This window comes from Xiphias gladius, chromosome 14, assembly GCF_016859285.1.
Source record: "Xiphias gladius isolate SHS-SW01 ecotype Sanya breed wild chromosome 14, ASM1685928v1, whole genome shotgun sequence".
Taxonomy (NCBI): Eukaryota; Metazoa; Chordata; class Actinopteri; order Istiophoriformes; family Xiphiidae; genus Xiphias; species Xiphias gladius.
The window spans coordinates 24,472,332-24,499,782 of record NC_053413.1 but is presented as its reverse complement, the minus strand read 5'-3'; the positions used below and the strand labels follow the sequence as shown (position 1 = coordinate 24,499,782).

The 27,451-nt window shown below is 42.5% G+C and overlaps 1 protein-coding gene across 2 annotated transcripts in view; it reads left to right on the top strand.

Moving 5' to 3' along the window:
- Positions 1-27,451, top strand: part of LOC120798764 (neuropilin-1a-like) — an 84,840-nt gene that overhangs the window by 33,192 nt on the left and 24,197 nt on the right. For both annotated transcript variants that reach the window (XM_040143377.1, XM_040143378.1), the window contains 5 exons: positions 573-800; positions 5,970-6,134; positions 11,293-11,459; positions 23,126-23,281; positions 24,215-24,359. In XM_040143377.1, the coding sequence (XP_039999311.1) occupies positions 573-800; positions 5,970-6,134; positions 11,293-11,459; positions 23,126-23,281; positions 24,215-24,359 (861 nt within the window). The remainder of the gene's footprint in view (positions 1-572; positions 801-5,969; positions 6,135-11,292; positions 11,460-23,125; positions 23,282-24,214; positions 24,360-27,451) is intronic.

The window sequence follows — 27,451 nt, the reverse complement described above, 5'->3', positions numbered from 1 at the left end:
GATCTGGTCTAAAGACTAGAAAAGACTTTGTCAAAGGTCAGAGCTGTAAAGTGTTTTGGGCTGTCAAAGTTTAAGACACCCTGAAGGGTCAAAAAGTGATGGTATTTCAGTTTATGTCTCCATTTCCATAACGTCTATATTGTTGTGTTGCACCAGGACGGAAAAGGGTAAAAAAAAATATAAAAAAAAAAAAATACAGCAAACAGTATCAACCCAAACAGGCACAAATGTTTCTTGAGATGATAGTTTGCCACATTTAGAATTTAAAAACATGACGCACAGAGCAGCTATGAATAGCTACAGGCTTTTTTTTTTTGTGTCAACATTTTTGCCACCACGAAATCTTTGCTGGGAAATGGTTCTTTCCAGTTAAAAAGTGTCATTGATGTCTAATCTTGTAATAACAAACAAAACAAAAACAAAGACTTTCGCAAGGGAAGTTGTATTTAAAGAGACAGTAATGTGAGAGCAGATTATAACCCCTTGACACCCTCTAACCTCTGATAGTTCACAGCTCTGTCCAAACACATCTAGACACTTTAAAAACTCATCAGTACCTTCCCCCCTCACAGGCCCAGAATGTTCCAGAAACTTCACGGCTCCCCGGGGTGTCATCAAGACGCCGGGCTTCCCCGAGAAGTACCCCAACAACCTGGACTGCACCTTCATGATCTTCGCCCCCAAGATGTCGGAGATCGTGGTGGAGTTCGACAGCTTCGACATGGAGCCCGACACCACGCCGCCGCCGGGCGCCCTCTGCCGGTACGACTGGCTGGAGATCTGGGACGGCTTCCCTGCAGGTGAGGGGAGGATGTGGATTCAGGGCTGAGATCGGTGAGGGAAATGGAGGAAATGTGGCTTGAAGTCTGGGAGGGTAGAACATGAGCTCAGGCTGACTAGTGAAGGAAATACCTCTGGAACCTGGAATCAACTTGCTCCAAAGAAAGTGCAAAAATATGATGGTACAACTTGAAATCGTTCATGTCGTTCGTTTTCCCTCGATATCCTTAACATACTTAAACATCCACAAGAAAGATGGCGATGATAGGAAAACATTTTTTCAACTAGCTACATCGAAAAAGGCAAAAATTTGCATATTTTTTAAACTTTTAATTTTTTAAGCATTTTATGAACCTTCAAGACCTTTTTCCACCTTGAGACTCTGTTTCAGAAGGAAACTCTTACAGCTGAAGTGAAAGATATTTAAAAAAAAAAAAAAAACGCCAAAATAAGCCATAAAAATTGACGCACTGCCAAGATAGAGCAGTGAGGGGGGAAAAGGGAAAACGGGAAGCCAGAGCAACATGAAGGTGCAAATAGGAGGTGAAGGAGAAATCTCCACAGGTGGAGGGTAAGAACAGGAAAAATGGGTGAGATGGAGGAGAAGATGAGGAGGGAAGGCGGTGGAGAGGGTGCGGGGGGAGGGATAAATATGCAGAGCCGTGAGGCAGCGGAGAGAGAGAGAAGGATGAGAGGAGCTCGTGACTGCTTCCCCCTGCAGATGTTGACAGAGAACAGAGATACAGACAGAGACGTGCGGAGGTGTGAGGGGAAGGGGAGGGAGGAAAACACAGGACGGACGGCTGCCCCGCAGGTGGAACGAGCCTCGGATTGAGAGGTGGAGGCGAAGGAGAAAGCCGAGGCCAAGGAAACGTTGATACAGACAAGAGGGAGGTGTGGGATGAAGCAAGGGAGTAGGGGAAGCAGAGAGGGATAGCTACGTGATTACACCTGTTTCACTTTACTTTAAAATGCTAAAATGTGCATATATCAGCCACGACAGGATGAATCCTACGAACAGGATGCACTTTTCATTTCCAGAACAATCTTATCACGTACTGAAGTACCCGAGTGCTTGATTTCTACACTGGCTGGAGTTCGGTTTGAACGGGACGGAGTGGTTTTCCTATTGACGACACATTTTTCATTCGCTCCTTTGCATCTCAGAGAATGTTAGCAATGGTTCTTGTTTAAGCTCGTTAGCTGGTTTAAAATGGGGTAGATTTGAGAAGACTCAGAAAGAGCTTTAAGTGTCTCTGAGGGTACAAAGAGGGACTCTGAACGCGCTTGGATTTCAAAATAAAACCAAAGCCAATCAGCACACCAGCTCTCGGGCTCTGAGGAAACATCTGTGATTTGTTTTGAAACTTAAAATGCTTTTCACCAAATCTGGCTTGACTCGACAAAATCAAACCTGTATAGTGCCTGATTCAATCCATGTCTTACCAAACCAAAACATGGTGATTTTTCGGGTAAATTACGCCAAAGGAAATCTTCAAAGTCACTGAAAAGTTCAAATATGCAGTTCAAATATGCCAGATACAGAGAAGACTTGTCGCTACTCTTTCACAGACCATCCACACCGTGCCTCCCAAAAAAAAAGGATTAAATAATAAATAAGCATATTTCCCAAACTGTTGAACTATTCCTTTAGGGTACAGAAACATTAGTAAGAAGCTTACAGCAGGTAATAATCCTTAGTGGCTCAGCTGATGCTCGGTTGTGCTCAGGCTTTTACTTGGTCCGTCCTTGTGCACACATGTGGCCTGGATACACAGAAAGAGGCGATGCCTGTGAAAGAGATGGACTCCCTCACAGTTTGGCCATTGTTCCTTTAGCAACCCACACTTGGAAAATCAGCTCTCTGCACATGAACGACGGGAGACGCAACCTGCTCTGCCCTCATTTGGACAGCGTTTCTCAGCTTCCTTTGTTGTCTAATTAGCCGTACAGCGTGCAGATAATGGTGATAGCGACATACCTCGGACGGGCCAGAGTGGGCTGCCAGGATGCCCACAATACTCGCTGCTGTGCCCAAAGCTTTGCCTGACTGTTGCCAGGGGGGAGACTGGCATGGGAATATGAGGGATACAAAGACTGGCACAGGTAGACAGACAGTGACATACACTTTAAAGCCCTGCCAGCATACATAACACGCCAGGGCTTTTCCTGTCAAATGATCTGTGTGTGTGTGTGTATGGTGTGTGTGTGTGTGTGTGTGCGTGCATTCGGGGGTGTCTGTTTGCATGAATGCGTGTGCGTGTGTGTATCGGTGCATGTATTATGTTGGTGTGTGTGATGCTTTAAAGCCCGTATTCCTGTGTCTGCTGAGCGAACGTGTGTGTCGGTGCAGATAACAAAGCGTCTCTGCGGCAGGATGAAGACCAGAATGTAGTTTTTCATCCCGTCAAACTCTTTCGCAATGCTAACACTAACATCAAACATTCCCATCATGCACTGCTGCTTTCTTTGAGAGATCTAAAACGGTTATTGTGACAGAGACTTATTTTATCGGGACAATTCTTCTGATGGGATTTAATCCAAGAAAGGAATAGCTAAGGCTCGGTATGTTTGAATTTTATTTATTTTTTTAAAAAGAATCTATTCCCTCCAAACCAAACTCCTTATTATTTATTTTGTTTAGATTTTTTTTTTCAGTTCTGTTTAGATAAATTTTGTAAAAACTAAAAAAAAAGTTGAACCTTTTGAAATATCAGGATTGGACAAATTTAAATCTTATCGTTTCGACAAGAACATACGTATCACAAGGGCCACACCTCACACCTTAAACAGCGGATACAGTTGACTCAGTTGTTATGTGCGCGATGAAGGTTACGGGATGTGAATGAAGGCTCTGGGAAAAAAAATCAAGTAAGTGGGCCTTGTGTTGAGAACGTGTTTATCGAGGTTGAGAAAGAAATGTTAGTCATATGGTTTTAAAATCTCCACACCCCCATTTCACACCTCCTCAGATAGGATTGTCAACTACCTTCTTAAAACTGTAACTGATAATCATAATCCACCAGATTACTGAAGCTCAGCGCGCTAATGCCGTCACGTTGTGTTACTTTTGGATTATTTGCCTCCAAAGCTGAAGGGGAAATGTTGGAAAAGTCTAATTTTTGTAACACCCATAATTTCATTCTGGAGTTAACATTCCCTCCTCTAGTGCTCGAGAGGCCGCAGATACAGTATCTCTAGGAAACAGGAGGCAACCACAAGCCTGGCATTGTTTCTCACTGATAAGAACAGGATGAATTGGGCAGCGAACTGGGGGCAGGCAGGGGCGTCAGCACTCTGCGTGTAGACGACACGAGACAGTCTGTTGCTGTCTGCTGCCTGTAAGAAAATCGTGTTGCTACGGTAGATTCTAAGTCCGGTTCGTGCCTCTCATGTTTTACCGCGACAGCGGAGTCACCAGGCCCAGCATCTCTTTTCCCGAAAGTTTAATCCGCGGCAAGTTTCACCCACAGAATCCTCAGAGGGCTCCTCTTCTGTCCATCTCCATGGCCACTGCACAATTAAGAAGATTTTTAACCAGCAAAGCTTGGCCTTAACTTAATTTGTATGATGTGAATCCAAATTTAAAGCTATCGTCACTGGCTGTATTTATCTATATCAGTAGTGTTTGCCGTCATTTGTCATGCAGATTAAGCAAGGAAATACGTAACTACAGGTTATGACTTTTTTTTAGGGTTGGTCAACTTTGGAAAAGGGCGAAATTGTCTTTTGTTACGCAGCCGGATGGATTATTTTTAGTAGAACTATATTTTACGGTTCGACGATTTCCAAATAATTTCCAGGAGTCTTTCTGGAAAGAAAAATATTATTTTGTACTTGCAAGGGAAATAGAGACAGCTAATTCACTCGGTTCACTTAAGTCAGTGCAAAGAGGTTAACTATGAATTCAAAATGAATTCAAGCATGCAAAGTCTCCTATTATAAATGAACAATAAATAAACATTAATTTGGATTTAAATGGAGGTTTAAAAAATGATACCTTCCCTATAATTAGTAAGGAATGACGTCGTCCTTTACAGTAAATTTCCTAGAAAATGACTAAGGAATGACAGACTTGTGCATTAAACCGTTACCGTATTTTTTTTCATCCAGACGGGTATAAAGGTCTTTGAGGATGCTCAGCTCTGTGACTCAAATGTAATGATAATACACGACAGGCCAAAACTGGTAGCAAACGTTTCAGGGACCGGTCGTCTTGTTTCTTTGACTCAGAGTGACCATTTACTGACTTAATATTAACATAACATCAAGTAAAACAAGTAATTCTTCCAATTTAATAAATCTAATTTGAGTAACCGAATTTCCTGCCCATTAGCGTCCATTTTTGAGTCATGAAATTTGGTTTTTCTTTTTCATCTCTCTGCAATACCTCGCTTCTCTCGCAGAAATGGGTCTGAAGGCCTAATCTTTCCATTTTCGGAGAGTGGCATTATACCATTTCTCCGACAGTAATTCTGTTTCATGAAGGATAGCGCTGAAATCTTAATTTAACAACCTGGATTCAAAGCCGCCGTGAATGTGATAGCTAACCGGGCGGGGAATATAAAACACCCAGATTGAAGACAATACCCTGCACTGTCTCAAAACAAAAGGACAATTCTTCGCCGTACCTGATAGGATCATATATACACCGTTTATATATAGCGTTTGGACAATAATACGTTGTGGGAATGAGTGTTTCTGCTACCTGTCACCTCACCTTTATTCCTGTCTCAAAGGTATAACATCACTCATGAGATGTGAGAGATTGGAGCTGACAGGGGATCAGCTGCTCACTGTGACCGTCGGCGCCTTTTGATCAGAGCAGATTAAAGTTTCGGGCTGTTAATCTAAATTGGGCATTTTTAAACATGAGTTCTGTGTAGATAGAATATAACAGAGTAGGAACGCAAGTCTCAAACCTGCGCGTTTCTGCTTTCGGTCACGAAACATTTCCCAGGACGGTGACGGCAGGGAGGGACAAAGTGAATAATAAAAGCAGTCTGCAGTTGATGAGTGATGAAGCTGACACTCTCCTTTTTCTTCACCTCCCCTGCTCTACTTTCAATCCCCTCTTCATCCCTCCTCCATGCTTTCTCTTTCCCCCTCCTCCTTATTCATCTCCTTCATCCCTTCCCTTTCGAATCTCCCCTCCTTCGTCCCTCTTACCCCTCGCTTTCCTCCTCCAGTGGGTCCCCACATTGGCAGGTACTGTGGCCAGACCTCCCCGGGCCGTGTGATATCCTACACCGGCATCCTGTCCATGACCATCACCACTGACAACGCCATCGCCAAAGAGGGATTCTCCGCCAACTACACCATCCGCGAGAGGAGCCTCGCCACAGGACACTTGGGTGAGGAGGGTGAGCGGCTGGGTTAGCGATGAGAAATAAAAGAGGTGGGGGGCGTGATGTGGAGCATACAGACGTCATCTGGCATTGAGAGGGACCAGGAGTCATGTCCTGGATGTTTTTGTTTGTGTTGTATAGTATAAAAGTACTAGGACAGATCATAAAATTGCCTCATCCGCTGCCGATTACCCCGCGGTAAACATGAAGTATTTTAATGATTGAATTCGTGGTTTGTCGATTAACTCAGTTTCAACCTGATTGTCCTTTAGCGGGACACTGAATCCCTTCCAAGCTTTAGAGGAGCTGGTCTGTATTTGATCTTCGTAGTGACTAGAGCATTAATAACCTTTTTTTAAACGGTGATGTTTAGGCCCTCACAGCACTTGGTTAAGGGCGAAAGGTGGCGGTCCAGTATAATACAGAAAAGAGTTCACAGTCACATGTATATTAACAACTTAACAGAAGTCACAATCTCTCCCTCAACTTAACCGCCCCGGTCTCCGGTGTGACAGTCCTGCACTTTGTGCGCCCACCGTCCAGCCCAACCACCTCCTGGCAACTCCGCTGCCGTTAATAAGTGTAGCGCATTCGTTCTTTTCAAAAAAATACGTTGCCTCTGAACATAATCCAGCTACGTTTTCCTGCAAAACGTAGTCGCTGTTTCAGTTTAGTTGTATGGGAACTTGATTTCGAGGAGACAGGGTTGGAACCTGCCCGCCCGGTGTTGTCTGCAGGATAAAACCAGCTGTGTCAGTTAAGGGTCTAGCTCTTTTTCACGTTGTGTGTTTGTTCATGTCCACATGCTCTTTAACTTTCTTTACAGCCATTTGTCTGCATTAGGTGAGTGTATGACCTTGTCGGAAAGCCCGTAGAGATTTAAGTTATGCTGGCCCGTATGGTTCTTGCACTCTGGTAACCTCGACCCCAGTCACCCCTGTTTAGGAATGTGAGTGTGCACAGAGGTGAGTTTACGTAGGGTCCCTCGGTGGCTTACATGGGCACTTGGGGAGAATTGAACATTAGATCCTACAATTCACTTTTCCAAATTGATTTTTAAAGACTTAAATCAGTTACCGCGTACGTACTGTATTGGGTGTCTGGGTCAGTGTTGTCCTTTATCTCAAGATTCACTCGTTTCGGCTGCACACACTGGTCAGTGAAGCTGTTTAATTCTTTCTTTCCCTTTGTCTGATATGACAAAAGACTAATTGAGTTGCAACGGTACGTAAATATATGCTAGACAACGTAAACAGGCTTTCAAAACTTTCATACGCTACACAAAATAGGCACGAAACAATCTCAAATCATGTAGTAGATTTTCTGGAGCTTTTGATCAACTCAAATGAACTTCATCGGCAGATGGAGTCCATTCTTTGAGCAGTTCAGGGACTTCTTATCCATGTTGACTTACAGGTTGAGGCTCAAATATCCAGTTCAGATGCACGTAAAGGAATTTGAATTTTCAAAAACGCCTCCACATAAATTAGAGACAAAATCACTGACAAAATCCTTCTATACATCGTTGCAGGTCAAGAGCAGTATTTTTTTTTCTTTTTTACCTTTAATTGAAAAATTAGAGGTATTTTGTAAATTGCATCCAAAACAACACCATTCGATCACTATACGACACACTACATCAGGAAAAGTCACACATGTATGTAGAAAATTAACCAGAGGGGTCAAAGTCATTATCTTGACTTTTTTTCATCTCTCTAGTTTGTTTTTGCCACGGGGAGAAGACGTGGCTGTTGCTGGGTTGTACGCGTGTGTGTGTGTGTGTGTCTGTGTGTGTGTGTGTCTGTGTGTGTGTGTGTGTGTGTCTGATATTGACGGTGAGCGTTCATGACAGTGTGATAATACATGTATGAAGTCTACATCCATCAAATATGTTTACGTGCACTGTAGCGTGTCTGCGAGATAAATCTGAGAGACCGCCTAGTGCTGGCTGGGACGGCTGAGAGCTGCAGTGGTGTTAGACAAAGCTCCAATTATCTTAAGTAACACACACACACACACACACACACATAAAGAGAGAGAGAGTGAGAAAGAATTACTCTTGCCTTCAGACCCCCAGCTAAGCTCAGTAGATTGCGATAAAGCCTCTTGACAAACCAAATCACACTGTCTTTTTTCTCCATTTTTTACAACCACTCTGTTGCTATAAACCAGCGATTCCCAGCCAGGGGTTCTTGTACCCAATGGGGTACTTCAGCAGCTGCCAGGGGGGTAACGTGGGAAAGATTTCAGAGCGGCTCAACTCATTTGGAAAAACCGTAATTTTCGTTTGGATTAGAATAAAAGATGTCCACGTGCTGAGTCAGCTGTGACACCCCAGCATCGCTGGCTGACAACGCCAGTTAGTAGCAGAGAGTGGCCGGCAGGGAAGTCCAAGCAAAGTCCAAAGAAATAACTTCCACTCAAGCAGGGTCTTTGCTTACAGCCACAGGGGAACCCAACTCCTATATCCAGCTGTGAATTTATGGTTTTCTCTCGCTCTGTCCTGCCACCACCGTCAGAAAAACGGCCTCCGGCTGGGCCTTTGATCATCCGAACCATCGCGGGGGCGCCGCTTTACGTCCTGTCTTTTTCTTTTGGATGGAGAGGTAAGAGGGACGGGGTTTGTCCCTCCTGCCGACTGCGAGGGAGACATGGAGGTCGTTTCACGAATAAAAAGAAGAAAAGAGCAAAAGAGAGGATTGTGGAGGTGGGAGCTGAGGCAAGAAGAAAAAACAGAAACGTGAGAGAATTAGAGGCTTTTTAGGAATAAACTGATGCATCGGCTGAATCATATTGTGTGTTTTTGGGTTTTTTTGCCGTCTCTTTGTCTAGCTGCAGTTTCAGAGCATTTTCTGGTAAGAATCCGCTGCAGGGAAAAGTTTCCGGATTGAAAGATTTGGGCCTGAAAACTGTCAAGTTAACAAAATCTCGATGATGAGATTCTGCTTTCTGCAGCGCGTCTCGGGTGATGTCGCAAACAAACTTTTCCCCTAATTTATTTGTTGGAACTTTTGGAATGATGTAAGTGTGTTTGTGTCAGTCTGGCAGACCCTGTGTCTCCAGACAGCCCTCCCACACAAACACACACACACACACACACACACACACACACACACCACACAAACACACATGTTTCCTTTTGTCCTCCCCCCCTCTTCCTTCCCCCGGGCTCCCCTGCTGTTACAGAGTGGACACTGACGTCTCAGAGATACAGATGTGATCCACAGAGGACTGCATTATCCTTCTGATTAAGATTATTGAAAACAAAACAGAAAATTTTTTTTAAAACATCACCAAAATTAGAGCTGAATGTTCGCACAACACTGCCTGCAATATGTGCCTGTGTGTGTTTGTGTATGAGAAGCCTAAGTTTATGTATAATGGGCTGCGTCTAACGATTATTTTCATTATTGTTTCATCTGCAGATTATTACAGTGAAAAGTGGCATTTACAGTTCCCCAGAGCCCGGGGGTTAATGTCTTCAATATGTTTTTGTCCATCAGCAGTTTAGAAACCAAAGCTTTTTGCTGTCATCTGTGACAGAGAAACGCAGCAAATCCTCCCATTTGAGAGGCTGAAACCCGAGCATCTTGGGCGTGTTTGCTGAAACTGAACCAATAAAACCGCTTTCAACTTTCCTGTTGGCCGTCCTATCAATTAATCAACCAATTACTGCGGCATTAAGGCACACAATAAGAAATAAAGGTATTACAGAAAGGATTAGATTATTATTGATTACTCAGTCAACAGAAAATAAATTGATAACAATTTTGTCTTTTCAAAATGTGAAGCACTGTCAGCGTCCATCTTCTCGTACGTGAGGTCTTTATGTCGTAAAACTGAAAAAAACTGAAACTGGTCATAGTTTTATTGCAGATGTTTTGATTTGCTGCTTTTGGACAGTTGGTCGAAGGGGAAAAAAAAAAAGTCAACATAAAGACATCACCAGGGAGCTCCGACGGGCTGTGATTAGCATTTTTAAGTCCTTCCTGACATTTTGTAGTTGAAATAATGCATCGAATAAATGAAAAGAGTAACTGAAAGATAAATCGATACTGAAGAAAATCATCAGTGGCAGCCATATACACTACCGGGGGGGGTTGAGAAAGGCGATTGGATGGCTGTTAGTTTCACAAGTCGTAAGTCACTCTTGATAGGATTTTTAGCCAAAAGTAGCAGTTATGATTATTTATTATTATTTTCATTTCGTTATCCGGCACATTGGATTTGAAACAATAACCACGAGGTTTAAAGAGCCGAACTTCAGCATTAGCAGTGTTTGAGGGCGCAGACGTCCGCATTTAGGGCAAGTGTGTATGGATATCGTACACACGTATCAGTTTGTGTTTTTGTGTTGCGAACTCTGAACCACCACACGGCCGCCCCAGAAGCTGTTTTACGTGACCCCTTCACCACTGGGGCCGACTGCCCAGCAGGGAGCAGGGACAGGCCCTTTACAATGTCTGGGTGACACTCTGATCACACTGCTCGCTTGTTTTTCTGCCAGACGAAATGAGCCCCTTCCCCACACAGATTTATGACTTTGACTTTAGATGTTTCCTTTAGGATCAAGGCTCTGGAGCTTGATGATAAATTTAGCCATTAGCAGCAAAAATGGGGGGGAGCAAAAACACCAAAATTCAGTTCACACAGCTAACTATCTGTGAAATAGCCTTTTTAAACTCGTCTTAAAGAGGCGGTTAAAAATGTCCCCTTGTGACCTGACCATAATTCATGTGCTGTGGAATAATGCAGCTCCAGATTCACAACAGTGAATCCTCATCACTGCCTCCCCGTTTGTTGATATTTTGGGCTCCAGAAGCTAATTTCCACCCTGGGATGTGTTTTTATGAACAACAACCTTCCGTCCACTGGTATTTAAAGACACACACCGTCCACCATTTCAGTGTTTAGCACGTTGACATATCTGTAATACATCTACTTGACAGAGTTGTAACTAAGATGGTCGCAGTTAGGAAACTGATCCAACTGGGTTCCTTGTGGGGATGACAACATCTGAATGGTCAGTTGTGTCACATTAGCTTGGCGTCATTTTTACACCACATCACTGGGTATTGGTCTCCAAGAAGATACTCAAAGCATACGTTTAAGGTCTACCATCACTTCTGAGCTCTTGTTAATGAGGTGTTTCTGTCTTTGCCAGATTTTGCTTGTATGGTGCCGCTGGGCATGGAGTCCGGGGAAATTTCTTCAGAGCAGATCAGAGCCTCCTCCCAGTACAACTCCAACTGGTCCCCTGAACGCTCTCGCCTCAACTACCAGGAGAACGGCTGGACGCCCTCAGACGACAACGTCAGGGAGTGGATACAGGTCAGTAATGCTTCGCTCATTTTTTCTGTTTGTTTGCCTTCAACTACAGAGCCTTTACAAAGCTATTTAAAGTGGCTGAAATAGAGGCTCCAAATGAGAATAAATGGACAAAAAATATATAATAGAGTGATGAGTTGAAGATGTTCAAGCACCGGAACGTGTCAAAGATAGTGGCCAACTATCTGTGGAGAATCCCTGAAGTCACTGAAATTATGTCACATTTTAGAGCTCATTTTAGAGTCTGATCTCAAAATGTGCGTACGCTCATTCACTCACGGTGAAACGGTGTTCCTCAGTTCCACCTTGGCTACACCACTGAGACCTTGCTCACATCTAGTCTGAATCTTGTTCACTCATTTGTACCACTTCTCTGCACATTATACGGATACAGAATGGAAAAAAAAAGAAATAAACCAATATGCATTATTTATTGGAATCTGCCTCTCCGGCACAGTTGACATTTCTCGTCTTCATTGTTCAGTCTGATGTAGCAGCCTGCAAAGCCAGTAAAGGGGAAACAAAGTGGTCCAACAAATCTTCAGGATAAGTTGAACATCTTTGACACAGATGGACCAAGTCAAACCACAGTCTGACTGATGCTCACATTAGGCTGTTTTTTCCTTTGCTCTTGAACCCCCCCTGAAGACGAGTGCAGTGTCCCGTCTTCCCTCCCGCGTGCACCTTATTAGGTGCACGGGGGAGGGACAGTCCTGGCTGGAGTCCAGGACTGTCCCATTGTCCAGGACGGGAACTCGTAGAGGAAGACTCACAATGCCCCTCACAGTAAAAACAGGCCCTCACTTCCTTCCCGCGGGGGTTAAAACAGGAAGCAGACAGAAAGACGGCCTCAGTGCTGGATTAGTACTAGTGGCTCTCTATTGTCTGTCTGGGGACTTCTTTTAGCTACCGGGCCACAGCCGAGCCCTATGGGATATAGTGATATGAAGGACGGTGTTTTAATAGAGGTTATTGGCTTTATATATGGAGAGAGCCTGAGTTTACCTAAAGGTCATCCAATAAAAATAAAATATTTAGACATTTACGCTCCCTCAGTTCATTTAATTTAGCAGGGATGAATACATGTAACGGGAGGACCGTAAAGTCGGGTAGGGACGACCAATTTGGAGCTCATGCAGTAGCCTGTACACTTCACCTACAGTAGGTAGTCCTCCGAGCAAGACTCGATTTCCAACCAGGCAAATTGGGCCTAGACCTTCAGGGGCCCCCAAAGGCCCCGGGTTCACTATGTGGCAGTCAGTATACAGTAACAGTCGTAATAATAGATAGTATTTCAGCACAGGAGCACTGGTTTGTTTTTGGGCCTCTCGGCAAAATACTACAAAACTGGCATGTGTAACCTGCAGTGTGCACTGTACCTGGTGTATACTTGAATAACACAGGATACATACACAAAGCGCAGACGATGGGTGGAACCAGGGGCGTCCATTTGTTTATACAAGTGGACTGTATGTAGTTCTAGTTATTTGCATTGCTTTATTACTCCTCTGTTCTGTCAGAGGCTAATAGTATTCGACAAGTTCAGGTCAGGGGAAGGGAATAAGTAAAACCATTTCTGCATTTCTTCATTTAAGTTAAATTTTAACAGTATATTTTTAGTATGTTGTTCTATCAACCCCTCCTATTTAACACGGCCAGTGTAATCTGCCAGAAGGTCTTTGGGCAAACATGAGCTGTGAGCCCCTCTTGACCCCTGATTCCGTCCAACTCTCTGTTGACGTGGCATCTTGATCATATTTTGTTGCAAATACTACCAGGCCCCAGGGTCAACGTGTTTCCGATATTTCGTGGTGATTTGAGTAAACATTTTCAATACAATATGGACTGACATAATAAATGTCTTATTACACAGCTATGTCTTGGCTTCTCTATAAGAAACCATCCCCGATAATGCAGGACCTTTCATAAGTGTCATTTCAGATGATATTGTGCTTTAGTGGCGCATATTCCCAAACAAATCTGCACTTAATCAAAAAAAGTCAAGGGGACTGACACACACAGTGAAAATGGGGCTTTGTGGACCCCTGGGCAACTGGCTTTGCATGCTTGGTAACTCAGCCATGCTTTTTATTAGTCTGACTGGCAGCAAGCAAACATTGTTTACTGAACCAGCCCTAGCATAAGCAGTAATTTACCTGCCTCCTTGACATGTTCCACCCCACCCTTGCGTCCCCACTCAACTAATTTTGAGAACAAACCCCCTTGTATGCAGATCCAGTGCGGGGGCTTTCCAATTTTTCTTGGTTTTCATTTGATATGAAAGGAAAACCACCAAAAATCTTTGGACTTTTTCCATTTTTCCACTTTTGATTACAGCAACCACCATAATTACAGTTAAAGCCAAAGCCTGCACATTTTTCATAATATACAAAAAATGGAGAGGTCAAACACCTGGTTCAGTTAACCGAGTATGGGCGTGCCATCTCAGCAACGTTGTGCTAGCGCTTCCCCGCACAGAGCTTCTGCCGTTGGCCTGTAAACCAGCTCCAGTGCAGATACTGAGGGAGGTGACGGCACTCCACACTCAGCCCACCAATCATGAGATTTGCACCAGCAACCTCACGGTCACATGCTCCCTCCCCCAGCCCGGAGACTAGAAGCCACCGGGTCCGGGTCGGTGTGGGAGCACAGACTTCTATGTGTGTGTTCTCTCCCGTTGTTCAACCAAAGCTCTGCTGGCAGTCCCTCTTGAAGAACCAGCAGCCCATCCCCCTGCCACACTGATTTATAGCCTCAGAAACAGTGCTGTTTCTCACCCTCAGACTCTGTGAGGAATGTGAGTTATGACTGGTGGTTTTTGTGAAGAGAATATTCCATTTTATTTGATTAAGTATGGTGCGTAGCCAACTCTGCACAGCATGGCTTGCCTTACGGCTTTCCATTCATCTTACTTGAGAAGAAAATTATGACTTAGTTAATTCTTGCATGCCTGCCTCCTCCACTGCAAACACCTCTATTATTCATTTAAAGGCATTTATATTTTATTGAAACTATTTCTAGGTTACTATTCATAATGTTGTTGGGGTGATGTCACCCGGTGGCAATTTGGATGGCGGCAGACAGTGAGCTCATTATCTAGCTTCGTAATAAATCTGTAATCGTATTTTGCACTGTAGTGACTCATTTCATCAGCACGCTGGATATTTGCAGTGAAATGGAAATCCTCCATATCTGTAAAGCTTTTTTATCCATTTTTTTCTGAGTAAGGACTGACTGAGGAACTGTCATGCTCAAGACCAAATACTAAAATTTTACTTATGCAGCAGTTAAAAAAAAAAAAAAAAAAAAAGTAGCAAAGTGAAAATGAGCTGTAAGTGATATTTTTAAGTGAAAATTAAAGATCAATCCATACTTGCAGTGAGAAAAGGTCATAAAAAAGTAGGTTTCCTGAAGTTATTATTCAACACATTGAACGGGCACAAACAAAGCGACTTACGAATCCACGTATCAAGCAACCCAAATTCATCTTGAACACACACAAGTAAAATTACCGATCAGATACAAAAACAAGATTAATTTGTTGCATTCGATACCTTGTCCAAGCTCCGTTTGTGTGACTGTGTCCCAAAAAGGGTCAGTAGGGGCATCTTTACAAGCAGTAGTGAACTGACTTGTTATTGAATACCATGATGCAAGCCCAGGAAAGGCTTCCTTCCCTCCTGATTTCAGGTATTTATAGACAACCTGCTGTTTGTCTTCAGGATCTCTTTGACTTCGCCAGGAAGAGCTCAGCGTTGTGCATCTGGAGAACACATTTGGGCCCCTTGTGAGCGAGGTGCGCTGTCGAAGCCGGGGCGGGGGGGAAAACCGTAAGACAAAAGATCTTCCAGAGAGCGTTGAAAAAAGGTCCCGCGATCCAGAGGAAGGCCACAGTGAGCTTCCACACCTGAGAAATATCAATAACCGAGGGCAACCTCAACACAAATCAGTGCGCTGTGCCAATCGTGAATCTAATTTCTCAAGCAATGAGGGAGGAGAGGCAAAAAAGTGTTCAAATGTGAGCTATGTCCTTCGTCGCAGAAAAGAAACCCCCGGACTACTGGTTTTGCTAGATATAAATTAGCATTGTGCTCATTTTGGATTAAAACCTCAAGGCTGAATAAAAGGAACTATTTTGGAAAATGAGGGGAAAAACCCCTTTTTCATCAATGCCTGTCATTTAGAAATTCTGTAATGAGATTTTAAGGCCCCGCAGCTATAAAGGTCACTCAGCAGATAAATAATCCTTTTAGAGTTCCAAATAAACGCGTTACCATGTGATTTTTCAGCAAGAAGCTAAAGGACCGTACCAATGCTTTTGGAAGTTCCAACTCTAACCAGAAACCATGTTTACTTTAGAGTTTTTCTGATCATCATTTTCCTACATATTATGTACAATTTCATATAAATTTGGATCCATTTTTCGAACCAATACTGACAGCTTCTGCCTTAATTCACTTCTGAACGGCAATCAATCATGTCATTAATCATGACAATCCATTAGCAGACTCGTGACACTTGTTTGAGTCGTGTAATCCATCACTGTGAAAATCGGGTTTCTCACAAAACACGTTTGTTATTGGGAATTGTTTGAATATGAACGCCATTGGTACGCGTCAGGGCTGTCTTACCAGTATGTTTTTTTCGTTTTGGATGGAAACATGTAGGCTGCAAAAGAAAGTATATCAGAAATGAGACAAAGGATTCCTACTTTCCCATTGATGCATAGGTGTTGTTTTAAAATTATGTGATTGATTTTAACAGTTGACAAGGGTAGTTACAAAAGTCGCTCAGCAGATGCAGGATCATTTACAATCCAGACAAAAACAGTCATGTGAGTTGTTTTTTGTTTTTTTTATTCAGCTTTAAAGGACCATTAAAGGACCAAAAGATGCAAAAACATTTGCATCTTTTGACTACAATTCATCAATACTCTACAGTTTTGCAACCATTTTCAAATGTGCAGGGTACAGTTATATCCATGAAAAAAATGAGTCACTTGTTACTGATTGGTTTGAACAAAAAACAAAACAAAGACAAGAAAACACCCTAACAAATTGGCTAACATGAAAAAATGTTAAATGAATAAGATAAAATGAGATGGCAATTAAACATAATACTGCAAACATGTAAAAACACATGTTTAAGGTCCATAGGAAGAAAACTGTATCATTCTCTTGTTTTTGTTAGTAAAGTTTTTCTCTCCCTGTGCAACCATCAGCATCCCCGTGGGACAGCACTTTCTTAAGCTAACACTAAAACCTCAGATAAGAGTTGAGTAACTGAAGCTCTTTCTTTTACCATCACTGTTAGAGCAGTATCCTGTTTTGGCAGGAAGTAGCAGTGTTTTTGTTCAATCTCACTTAGTCACACTTAGACTGAATTATGTCCCCTTCCTACATTTTTCCCCCCCTTCATTAAAAAGCTCTAAGTGTGACCATTTTCTGGGGCATAAATGTCGGCACTGCCAAGTGTGGAGTAATTAGGAGATGGAAGAGCAATTAGCCTTAGTCATTTGACAGAGGAAGTCTGGAGAATGGAGCTTTGACCGGCCGCTATAGAAAACATGTAATGACTGCGCCGGCTGGCCAATAGATTACTGTAAATGCTGAGGCTTTTCCTGTCTCAACTGGAAGAACATCGTCAGCTCTGTTTTGCCTAAATCACTTTAAACCTACATTTAAATGTCGCTGGGAACTATGTTTATCAAATTACCATGTGCAGCGATCTATGCGGCATCTGCACAGTTGTAACGGTATCGGGGTGAAGTCTGGAGACTGTTACGACTGTGCAGATACCGACGGTCACCTTGACGGTAGTTCTGAAACGTGACAGAGTCCGTTGCGTTCCACCGATATCAAGTCAGCACCGGTGACGCAGTTTTTCCCATCACAATTTCCCAGAGCCCAAGGTGATGCCCTCAGAGTTGGCTTGTTTCACCAGCACCGGAGAACCCCATAATATGTAGTTTATTGTTGCATAAGACAAGGAAAAACATTAAACCCTCTTTAAGTGAGAAGCTGGAATTAAGATCATGTTTGGCATTTTTTCCTTAAAGGGACTGAACTGATTATCTGAACGGTTGCGGATTAGTTCTCGGTTGCCCGAGTGGTGGATAGCAGGGGTGATTTACAATTTGGTATTTTTTCCCTTCATCCCGTCCACTTCATTTCCGAATAACTGCCCACTCCTCTTACAGGAGAAGCAACCTGTACTATGGCTGCATTATATTCTGATCCACTGAGATAGCTCTCGGTGGAGACATTTGTCTTTAGGTCTCTTCTGGGATGGAGGTCACCATGTATGAACATAAAGTATCTCCCCAAAGTGGCAACTCTAGAAAGAAACTTTTGCTCTTTGATTCTTGAGGACAGACACCAAAGCCATGTTTTTTGTTTTGGCCAAACTGGGTAAAGGGGTCATAAAATGATTAAAGGGATAAGAGAAATGTACATATTTTGTTTATTATGTTTATTTTTGCCGATATTTTTGCTTGTTGTCTTGTCAAATACTGGGTACTTTCACCATCATAAAGCCTCTTCTGGCGATGGGATCACGCCGTGCGCCACGCCCGTCGACACGCTGACGTTCCGACCCATGAGTTTTCAGCAGTCATTACTACATTATGACATGAGCACTCACAGTGCTCAGGGGTCGGACCGGGCCCATCTTCGAACTCAGTCCTTATTTTGATCTCAGCCGCACACTTGTAATGTTTTGTGACTTTTGTGACTGACTCTTGCACGGTGATAAAATCTCTCCACGGACGGAGACGGACATATAAACACCCGCCAAATTACTCAGAACTGCCTCTGCGGCAGTTCCCTCTGCAGTGTGTGTATCCAGGAAAACATTTTGCCATGATGACACACGCACAAACACACACACACAGACAGACACACACACACACACACACACACACACGCAAGGTGAAAACAATACCATCCGTGCTGTTGCGGCTGGTAACACTCTAAGGTAGACAAATCATTCTTTGATAGAAGTCACAGCTCGTGTCCGCACCAAGAACATGACCTGTGATGGGGGTCGCATGTAGGCGTTGCGTCATTTTAAGGGGTCACAAGCCAAAATGATTGGAAACCACTAATTTAGACAGACTTAAATTCCCTTTTTTTTTTTTTTTGGGACATTCTTCACGTGACACACCCCCCCTCACTTCACTTTTTAACCCAACTCTTGATGCTGTAATTAACAACAGAAATGAACTTGTTTTTGTCTCTTTTCACAACACAACCTACACCCCCCGTGTTTTTGTCCCATACAGTATGTGTTGTGTTCGGGCGATACATCTCGTGGGAATTTAAAGCAGGGCGCAGCCGGGGACGCAGGCCAGCCATCCCACGAAACCTCGTTTCCTAGGGGTCTCCCTGTCAGTCACAGAGCCCACATAGACCCGTGAGAAGCTATTTGGGTCTTTTTTCCTGAAAAAGCAACGGTGGGAAAAGCTAAATAATGCCCTCTGGGGCCTTCTCATGTACAAACGTCTCGATGGTAAATGTAATTACACACCATATATTACGCCAGCATCCCACATGCTGAAGCGTCAAAGTGTATTTTGGTGTGTGACAATTTCCAAACGCCGCAAACAAGCATTCCTGCTTGGTTTAACTGGAGTGAAATCGAAATCAAATGGAATGTCACCTCATTTAATACAGTTACTTAATGCTTTAATACAGTCTGGAGGAGCTTGATGTGATAACTACATATGCAGCTACTGTCTCAGTGAAGTATTCCTTTTTTTTTTTAAGTGAGTTTTAGTAATTTGGACAGTATACCGATTTAAGAAGACCACTGCGAGGCTTTCTGTTATCACCGCTGTTCTCTTTGATGATTAGTATCTTTTTAATAATCTGTTCTATCTTTTTCTTTTCAAGCACTTTGTGCAGCCCTGTTTCTGGACGCTTCTTTGCAGCAGTGAGATAAAATGCCTCGGCCATCTGAACAAGTCTCTTTATCTGTTATTGAGCCCTTAGATCATAATTTCACGAGAAAACTGGAAGAAAAAAAAAGTATGGCCACGAGATGCGATAATGTCACTGTAATTTCATTTGGATTCGCTTATTATTAGGATTTCTTTGAACAAGCGAAATTGCTTGTGAAATAAGGATGGTCACATGCACCCCTTTTGTGTGAAATGAAAAACAAAAAGAAATCACTTCCAAAAATGGATGTTTTAAATGGTGGGATTCTTTTCCAACTTTGAGATGTCTGTGGAGCGGGTCCCAGGATCTGAGTCCCTGCTAGTCAGCTTGTTTACTGTACTGGATATTCTAACTCAATCAGATACAAGACGATAAATTTAGCCAATCCAGTCATATGATCAAACTGGGGAATAACCCTTGGACACAGACAAATGTTGGCTATTTTAAGCCATGACTTATCCGCTTGTTTTGACAGACAACAGCCGCAGTTTGCAGAGTTTTTAAAGTTTAAAAATACTTATTTATCAGCAGGAAAAAAATCAACATGGGAGGTGGATTAAATCTTAAGATTACCCATAACGTCGAATTTTAGTTGAGGCTTAATCTCCACTCTATGATCTCTATGTCTGTAGGCTGCAGTAGTTTGTGCTGCAGTTTATCTGCATAGTCTTCCCTCAGCTACATAGACTGCCACGTAGTTAACGCAGCCATACGGGTCCAGCCAAAGGCAGGGAGCGACTGACCGAATTTCCAGATGTGTGACATGGAAACCTTAACATACTACAGCTTGTTTTTTTCTGATTAATTTGTGTTGTTTTTGTCTAAGAATTGATCGGTTTTCCATATCTGACTGCATGGCTATGACATTTTAAATCTGGTAGCTTGCTGATTGTTGCACTTTGTCAGTTAACTATAGTCCTGTATTGTGAGCTAGCTAACACAGGTCGTTGCTAGTTCTGTGCCCACATTTGGACCCTAACCTCTGACTTTTTGGAAAAATATGCTTGTTCATCTTTGTTTGTTTGTTTCTTTGGTCTGGTTTTTTTAGGGGGGGTTGGCAGTGCCTTTACAATCAGCCATGAGCTTTGTCTGCAGGTATTCCTTTCGAGCTGCAGTCGCCAGCAACCCTCACCGATAAGCTAGGGCAGCCTGTGTGTTGCCTAAGAGGCAAAACCCAGGGAGGAAAAAGTCAGTAAAGTGCTCCGTGCTGCTAGTTAAGGTCACTGACGCATGGTAGCTAATAAAGGAAGGTGACTCAATTGAGCGTATCAATATTTTTTTATCAGCTGCTTTATATGCTCCCTTGTCTCATCTGGCCTGTGGTGAGGGGGACGTGTCCTCCCATCCCCAGTGGAAATTGCGCCCTTGGTTCAGTTATATGTTTAGTCCTTATATGCTCACAGTTAGTCTCGTAAAATCTACTGTTGGCCTCTTAACCTATAGGGTTACAAACACACACACACACACACACACACACACATGCTCACACATACACACACGCTCACAACCCAGAGGTCATACACTAGTCATCAGTGATGCGGGTGGACAACCGTAAAATTGGTCCTGAGCTGGTTCCCACACACACAGACAGACACACACACACACACACACACACTAATTTGTATGCTCTAAATGAGTTTGATGTCGCACACGCTCTTCAGTATCTCAGAAAACAGACTCCTCTGGACATCCTTGTTGGATCAGCACCCTGAGGCTCAAACCTCAGTGTATCGCTGACTCAACTGTCTGGAACTCATGACTTAAATCACATTAAGTCATGAGTAAATCACCATGACGACACTCTTTTGAGATATAGTCGGTGACTTTCAAAATAAACTCACGAAATTACTTCTTTTCTGTTATTTTGGCTGCTGCTGTTGGGATGTTTACATCCAGCAGGTTCACTGGTATGGTTTGCCGTGAGTAGGTTTGTTTTTTGTTTATACACAGCTGCCACGAAGCGGAAGTCTAGTGCCATAAAAAGTTGTACCGACTGTAGTATGAGGAAATATATACTTTTTTCTTATTTCCCGTCTTTTTGAGGCAGATTGTACTATTATCCGTTGGCAAATTATTTTTTTCTTTTTTTTTTCCTTTTTAAGTACACCAACAAGGTATTGCAACAACTATTCTAATGAATTCTGTTATTATTATAGTTATATGCATATATTTGAGCTGCTTATATTTCTCCTCATTGAAACAGACAAAGCTCAAAGTGGAAGGGGTATTGGCTTATTCACCATAATCTGTGGGTTTATGGGGTCAAGGGTCAGTGCAGCTGCAATTTTCATTGACTTGACCAAGGCTTTTGATCTGGTCGATCACTACCCTCTTTTAGATAAACTTTACCTGGTTGGTCAGTCCCATAATGCTTTACTTTGGTTCAACTACGATCTTCATAACAGAAAATGGTGTGTTGTCATACAAGGAAGCAAATCTGATACGTTACTACAACGAGGCGTTCCTCAAGGCTCAACTCTTGGTCCACTTATTTTTTCCATTTTTATTATTGACCCACCCACAGTTTATTATTGACCCACCCAGTTTGTTTGTCACTGTTTTGTATAGTTTAATTATCTTGTTTTTGTTGTTGTTGTTAAATGTTTTAATTGTGTTTAAGAGGCTATTTGAAGAGAAAATGTTTGAGGAGAGTACTGATTACGTATAACACTTGCAGTTTAGTGGTGAAGTATATAAACTGCATAATGTTCCTGCAGAGGTCTTCATTATGTGGTGTGCCTATTTCTCCTGTGTCCTGCTCTGATTTTTCTCTGTCTACTTATGGATGGATCACGGTATAATTAATGAGATCTGAGCCCCTGTTGCCCATATACTTCAAGTGAAACATGGTGTACAAGACAGTATTGCATTTGTAGGATGATATTTTGGCTATTTATGTACAAGTTGGTACTAAGTAATACATTTTAGCTTTCAAATTACATCTTGCTTGTACTGCCCAAGAAGTAATCTCCAAAGAATGCTCCATTTGGAGGAAAAAAAAGTGCTTCTTTGTCATGCACTTTTAATGAAGATCTGCCTAGAACAAACGTAACCTTATGCTTGAGCAGACTCGGGTTAAATCAGGCTTCAAAATTCAGCACTTTTGCATCTTCAGGCCTTCATTTCCTTAAAGTGGTTTCTGACAGTACATGGGAAAGCCTTTCTCATTTGCTGTCCATCTGGAATTTCCATCACAATTCCATTTCTCTAACCTCCAGGGCAGTGCATACCCAAGTTTTTTTGTCCCTAATGTACCCCACAGCCCTGTAAAATGAACTCAGGTCATTGACACAATTTATCTATTTTGTTTGGCTATATATTGCAACTATTTATGCACTTTAGCTATACATTTTAACCATTTATCCATTACTTTTAGCTAACTATTTCCACTGTTTATCAATCACATTTGGCTAAACATTTGAACTTTTTCATTGTTCTATTACTTATAGATATATATACATTTCAGTCATTAGCTAACTGTTTAGACTTCACTGCTCACTTGCTAAATACCATTCATGCACTCTCAATTTCAATTTGTAGTGTTGAGGTGTTACAGCTGACCAAACAATTGGATATTTTTTTAGGCAAATCTTAATTTCTGTTTTGTAAATTAGTTGAGCTGCTCTGAGTATCCCCATGCAACTGCAGATGTACTGCCGGGGGTATCTTGCGTTTTAATCCTGCCTGAAGTTTTCCATTGACTTGTCCTCGTATTTACTGTGTTTCCAGGTGGACTTGGGATTTCTCAGATTCATCACAGCCATTGGGACGCAGGGAGCGATCTCAAAAGAGACCAAGAAGCACTACTTTGTCCGCTCATACAAGGTGGACCTGAGCTCCAATGGAGAGGACTGGGTCACTCTGAAGGAGGGCTCAAAGCAGAAGGTAATGATGAGTCATGTATGCTGTAACAACCCTTATCAGTATAATATTGTTGGGTAACCAAGGACTCTGCAATTCTAATCAGTGGGGAGGAAAGTGTGGACAGATGAATCAATGGTTTTCATGGCTGACAGCCTTTGGCAGCATGCCTAATCTGAAAGACTGCTTTCCCTCCCACTTCCCTCATCATAATCAGAATATATATATATATTTTTTTTTTTTGGAGTAACACTCTTGTACTGAAATTGTCTTACAGACATTGGTGAAGAGATAAATTGACGGCGTTTCTCATTAAACAACATATCGATAGACGTGGCACAAGTATATGCGCTAGCGTCAAATAAATCATGTCAAAGTCTCAACTACTGTTGAATGGAACCTGAAGAGTTTTCCAGCGTGCTAAATTTGGCCCCGATGCCTCATGTTGAACAGCCAGTTTCAATATATACGTAATGTTTTGTTCCCTTTGAGCACAATAGAGAGGCTGAAGTTCGAGTCAAGTGTCTTTGGTCACAGTTCGGGGTCGAACCAATTCTGCTTAAAGCACACGCCGACGCGCCAGCAAATGCAGTAGCAGCAGCGGGAGTCACAACAGTGGTAGTAGCAGTAGAAGTAGAAGTAGTTCAGCAGCAGAAGTAGAAATCACCGTAGTTGTGGTAGTAGTAGGAGTAGACGTGACTGGAGTTTCAGGAGTGGCAGTGGCAAAAGCGTGAGTAGTTTTTTTCTGTAGCTGCAGTGAAAGTGGCAATTGTAGCAAGGATGGTAGTCGCTGTAGTAGCGGCTTTAGTGACAGCAGCAGTACTAGTAGAAGTTTTCAACAGTTGTAGCAGTTTCAGTAGCAGTAACAGCAGCATCAGGGATCATATCAGTAGTAGAAGTAGCAAGTAACAAAGTAACAGAAGAACTAATCTGTTTCCTGTGTTGTCTTGTCTTCAGATCTTTCAGGGGAACCACAATGCAATGGACGAGGTTCACGCCTTTCTTCCCAAACAGACTCTGGCCCGCTACATCCGCATCCGCCCCATGTCCTGGGAGCAAGGCATCTGTATGCGCTTCGAGATCTACGGCTGCAGGATATCAGGTAGCGCTGGCGAACGCTCGCAGAAAAACAAACTCAAACGTAATGATTAGAGACTACAATCCCAGCTTGAATTCTCGATGCATTGATTTTATGTTTTGGAAAATAGGGTCTGCCGCATCCTGTCGGTGCTGGAATCCATATTTTTTTCATTTTACATCCACATGAAATTTCATGGATATTCTTCTAAATTAACTTTCCCGGCTGCACAGGGATCATTAAAGTTTAGTGTCATCTACATCTTATCTGATCTAACGCACATATGCTCACACTAACACTGGCTTGTTTGTTTATTTTCTAATATATTAAACCAAAGCATGTGAAGACCACGGACAGACACCCCCTTGCCATCACACTTTTTTGTAAATGTCATAAAGACACACACACACATGACACATGCGCTCACTGTGTCGAAAACTTTTTGTCTCCCTTTGTGAAATGCAGCACTTAAACCTCAAACCTTAAACCTTTAATCTCTTTTTCTTTAACCTGATCCCCTTTAATAAATGATAAGTGGCCTTTTTTTTTTAACAGCCAGAGAAAGTTTCACGAATACAAACTGTTCTTTCACAGACATCAATGCACCTCCCTAAACCCCGGGATTAATTTTTACAAATGCCTAATGTAAAATAACGTTAACTCTTCATGCAGAAGGCTTTAACACTGGAGGAAATGAGTGGCAGTCGAAAAAAAAACTTCTTGACAAGTTTTACCTGCTTTTGGCACCAGTCGAGTGTTCTTAAAAAACATTTTCTCACTTTTACACATCGTGATTCAAGCTAACATCTTTTTGGCTGCCGGATGAGAACCTCCTGCTGCTCTCTGTTGATTTAAAATAATCGCTGCTTCCAAGGCGAGCACAAACTCCCACAGAAGGACACCGTTGTTCATTACAGGGGAGCAGAGGAAAATCATGCTGCCTCGTTACTCATCCTCTAACATTATATAAACTTCAGTCCTTGATGTGCTACACGCCATCCTCAGTAGGAGAGCCCCATAAAGTAGCTATTAGGCTTTTATTCATAGGAGAGCAGGCCGTAGAGTGGTAGACAGGTGATTCAAGAGATATAATGATGCATCTGGGAGAGTGTGTGTGCTGTGCAAGTATTGCATGTAAAGCAGAACCATTATTCACTCCTCAGCCCATAACTTTAAACTTAATCCTTGTTTTTACCTGAGAATAATGTAAATTCTCTACGTAATCCTAAATCAAACTCCCAATCCAAGGCAAGCAATTTAAAGAAATGATGAAGTGCATTAAAAACACGAGCTCACTTTCTCACATTTACATTCACATTTTTTCCGTCCCTGGGCGGACATTTGGAGCTCATAAGCACAGAAACACAAGAACACACCCGGACAAGCCTGTTGGGAGTTTCCATAGAGAGCACTAAGTAGCCGTAAAATCACATTGTAGAGGAATTTACATCCTCAGTAGCTGTTGTTAAGCGCCAGACGTAACTCTGGAAGCATTCGTCAAATACAAATATCACACTGAGACCACGACTGTTTCAGCCAGGATATTAGATCTAGCTTGTTGTGGATAATGTATCTGACTTGGCTGACAATGACCAGACCATTGTGTCCAAGTATTTAAGAGTTTCATTAAATTTGCCCATTCTGAAGAAACTAAAAACACAAGCTAAAGTCTCTCAATTAGCCAGTAATTATTCCGGTTTATTTCCTAATTCTCGACCATCTGAAGCAGCAGCATTAGAGAGAGCAGACTGGAGTGGTTTGTTCGACAGATTGTGTTATAGCCTCAAGGTCACATGTAGCATTTCCTTCAACAGGCGAGTCTGTCAGTGTCATGTACCCACGAGACAAGACTGAACCTCACACATCCACATCGCCCCTGACAATGTGCATGTGTGCCGATCTCAGGACGTGACAAATGTACGATTCCCAGCTGTGGTAGTGTGTTGGGTTGTAACGGCAGCAGTAGTTGTTGCAGGCATTTCGGACCAAGAATAGCGCTGCATTTAAGAAAACCAAACGGCTGTGTTTACATAGGGACTTTTTTCTACAGGTACAGAGGACAAAATATGAGGTTTTTTTATCGTTCGAATTTAGGGTCTGAGACTAGAAAGTCTTGTTTGTTGTACAGACTGAAGGCAAAGTTCTGATTTTGGCTTTATAAGTAAAATTGGCTTTACTTGTTTTGGCTCGATATTTGAAGTCCAGTCTGAATCAAACATTCAGGCTCAGGCTCCTTGGTTCAGATTTACATTAGATGCGCATGACACGACGCAGGCCCTCGTTCCTTTGAATGGAGCCGGTCCAGGTGACGCAGCAGGAGCGCCAACGCAGACAGTACCAGCAAAGAAAATGTAGGAGCATGCAAAAAACGTGGGTCAACCTTCACCACAACGCAGTGTTATCCAGCAAAGTGCTGCTTTGGCCAGTCAAATTCATTCAAGCGCGGATTACTGGTAGATTACGTTGTTATATGAAAGCCGTATTTCTACTGTCGATCTTGTGATTGTGGAGACGAAAGATAAAATGATTGCCCTGCGATGAATTTTTCAGAGTAGCAAAATCCCTCCTCATAATGTTATAAAGCCCTTTGCAGTGTTCTGCCATCTGATGAGCCGTCAAATTCTTGGACCTGTTACTCAAAAAAAAAGGTCAAACTTCCTGGGTCATGTTCCATTGTCTCACCTGTACCTGAAGCAAACACACTCCTTTTAACACTGGGCTGTTTTTCATTCTTAACGCCAACTACGATGGCTGCTTTTTTTTTTTTTTTTTTGACACAGTGCTATTACTGGTCTGAGCACAGCCATAGTAACAGTAGTAGCAGTAGGAGATGTAGAAGTAGTAAAAAGTGCAAATCATACTGTCCACATCCACATGGGGGACAGGAAAATATCAGCATGACCATACACGCCAACAAACGTGAACACCTCCAGCTATTCAGACACCCGGTGTAATATAAACAGGAGTCAACTCAAGTCAATTTTATTTATTTATCCCAATATTAAAGGTCACAAATTTGTGTCCTTAGACCCTCAAGCTGGATAAGGAAAAAAAGTCCCCTCCAAAAAAACTTTAACAGGGAAAAAATGGATGAAACCTCGACCCCTTTTCCAGGT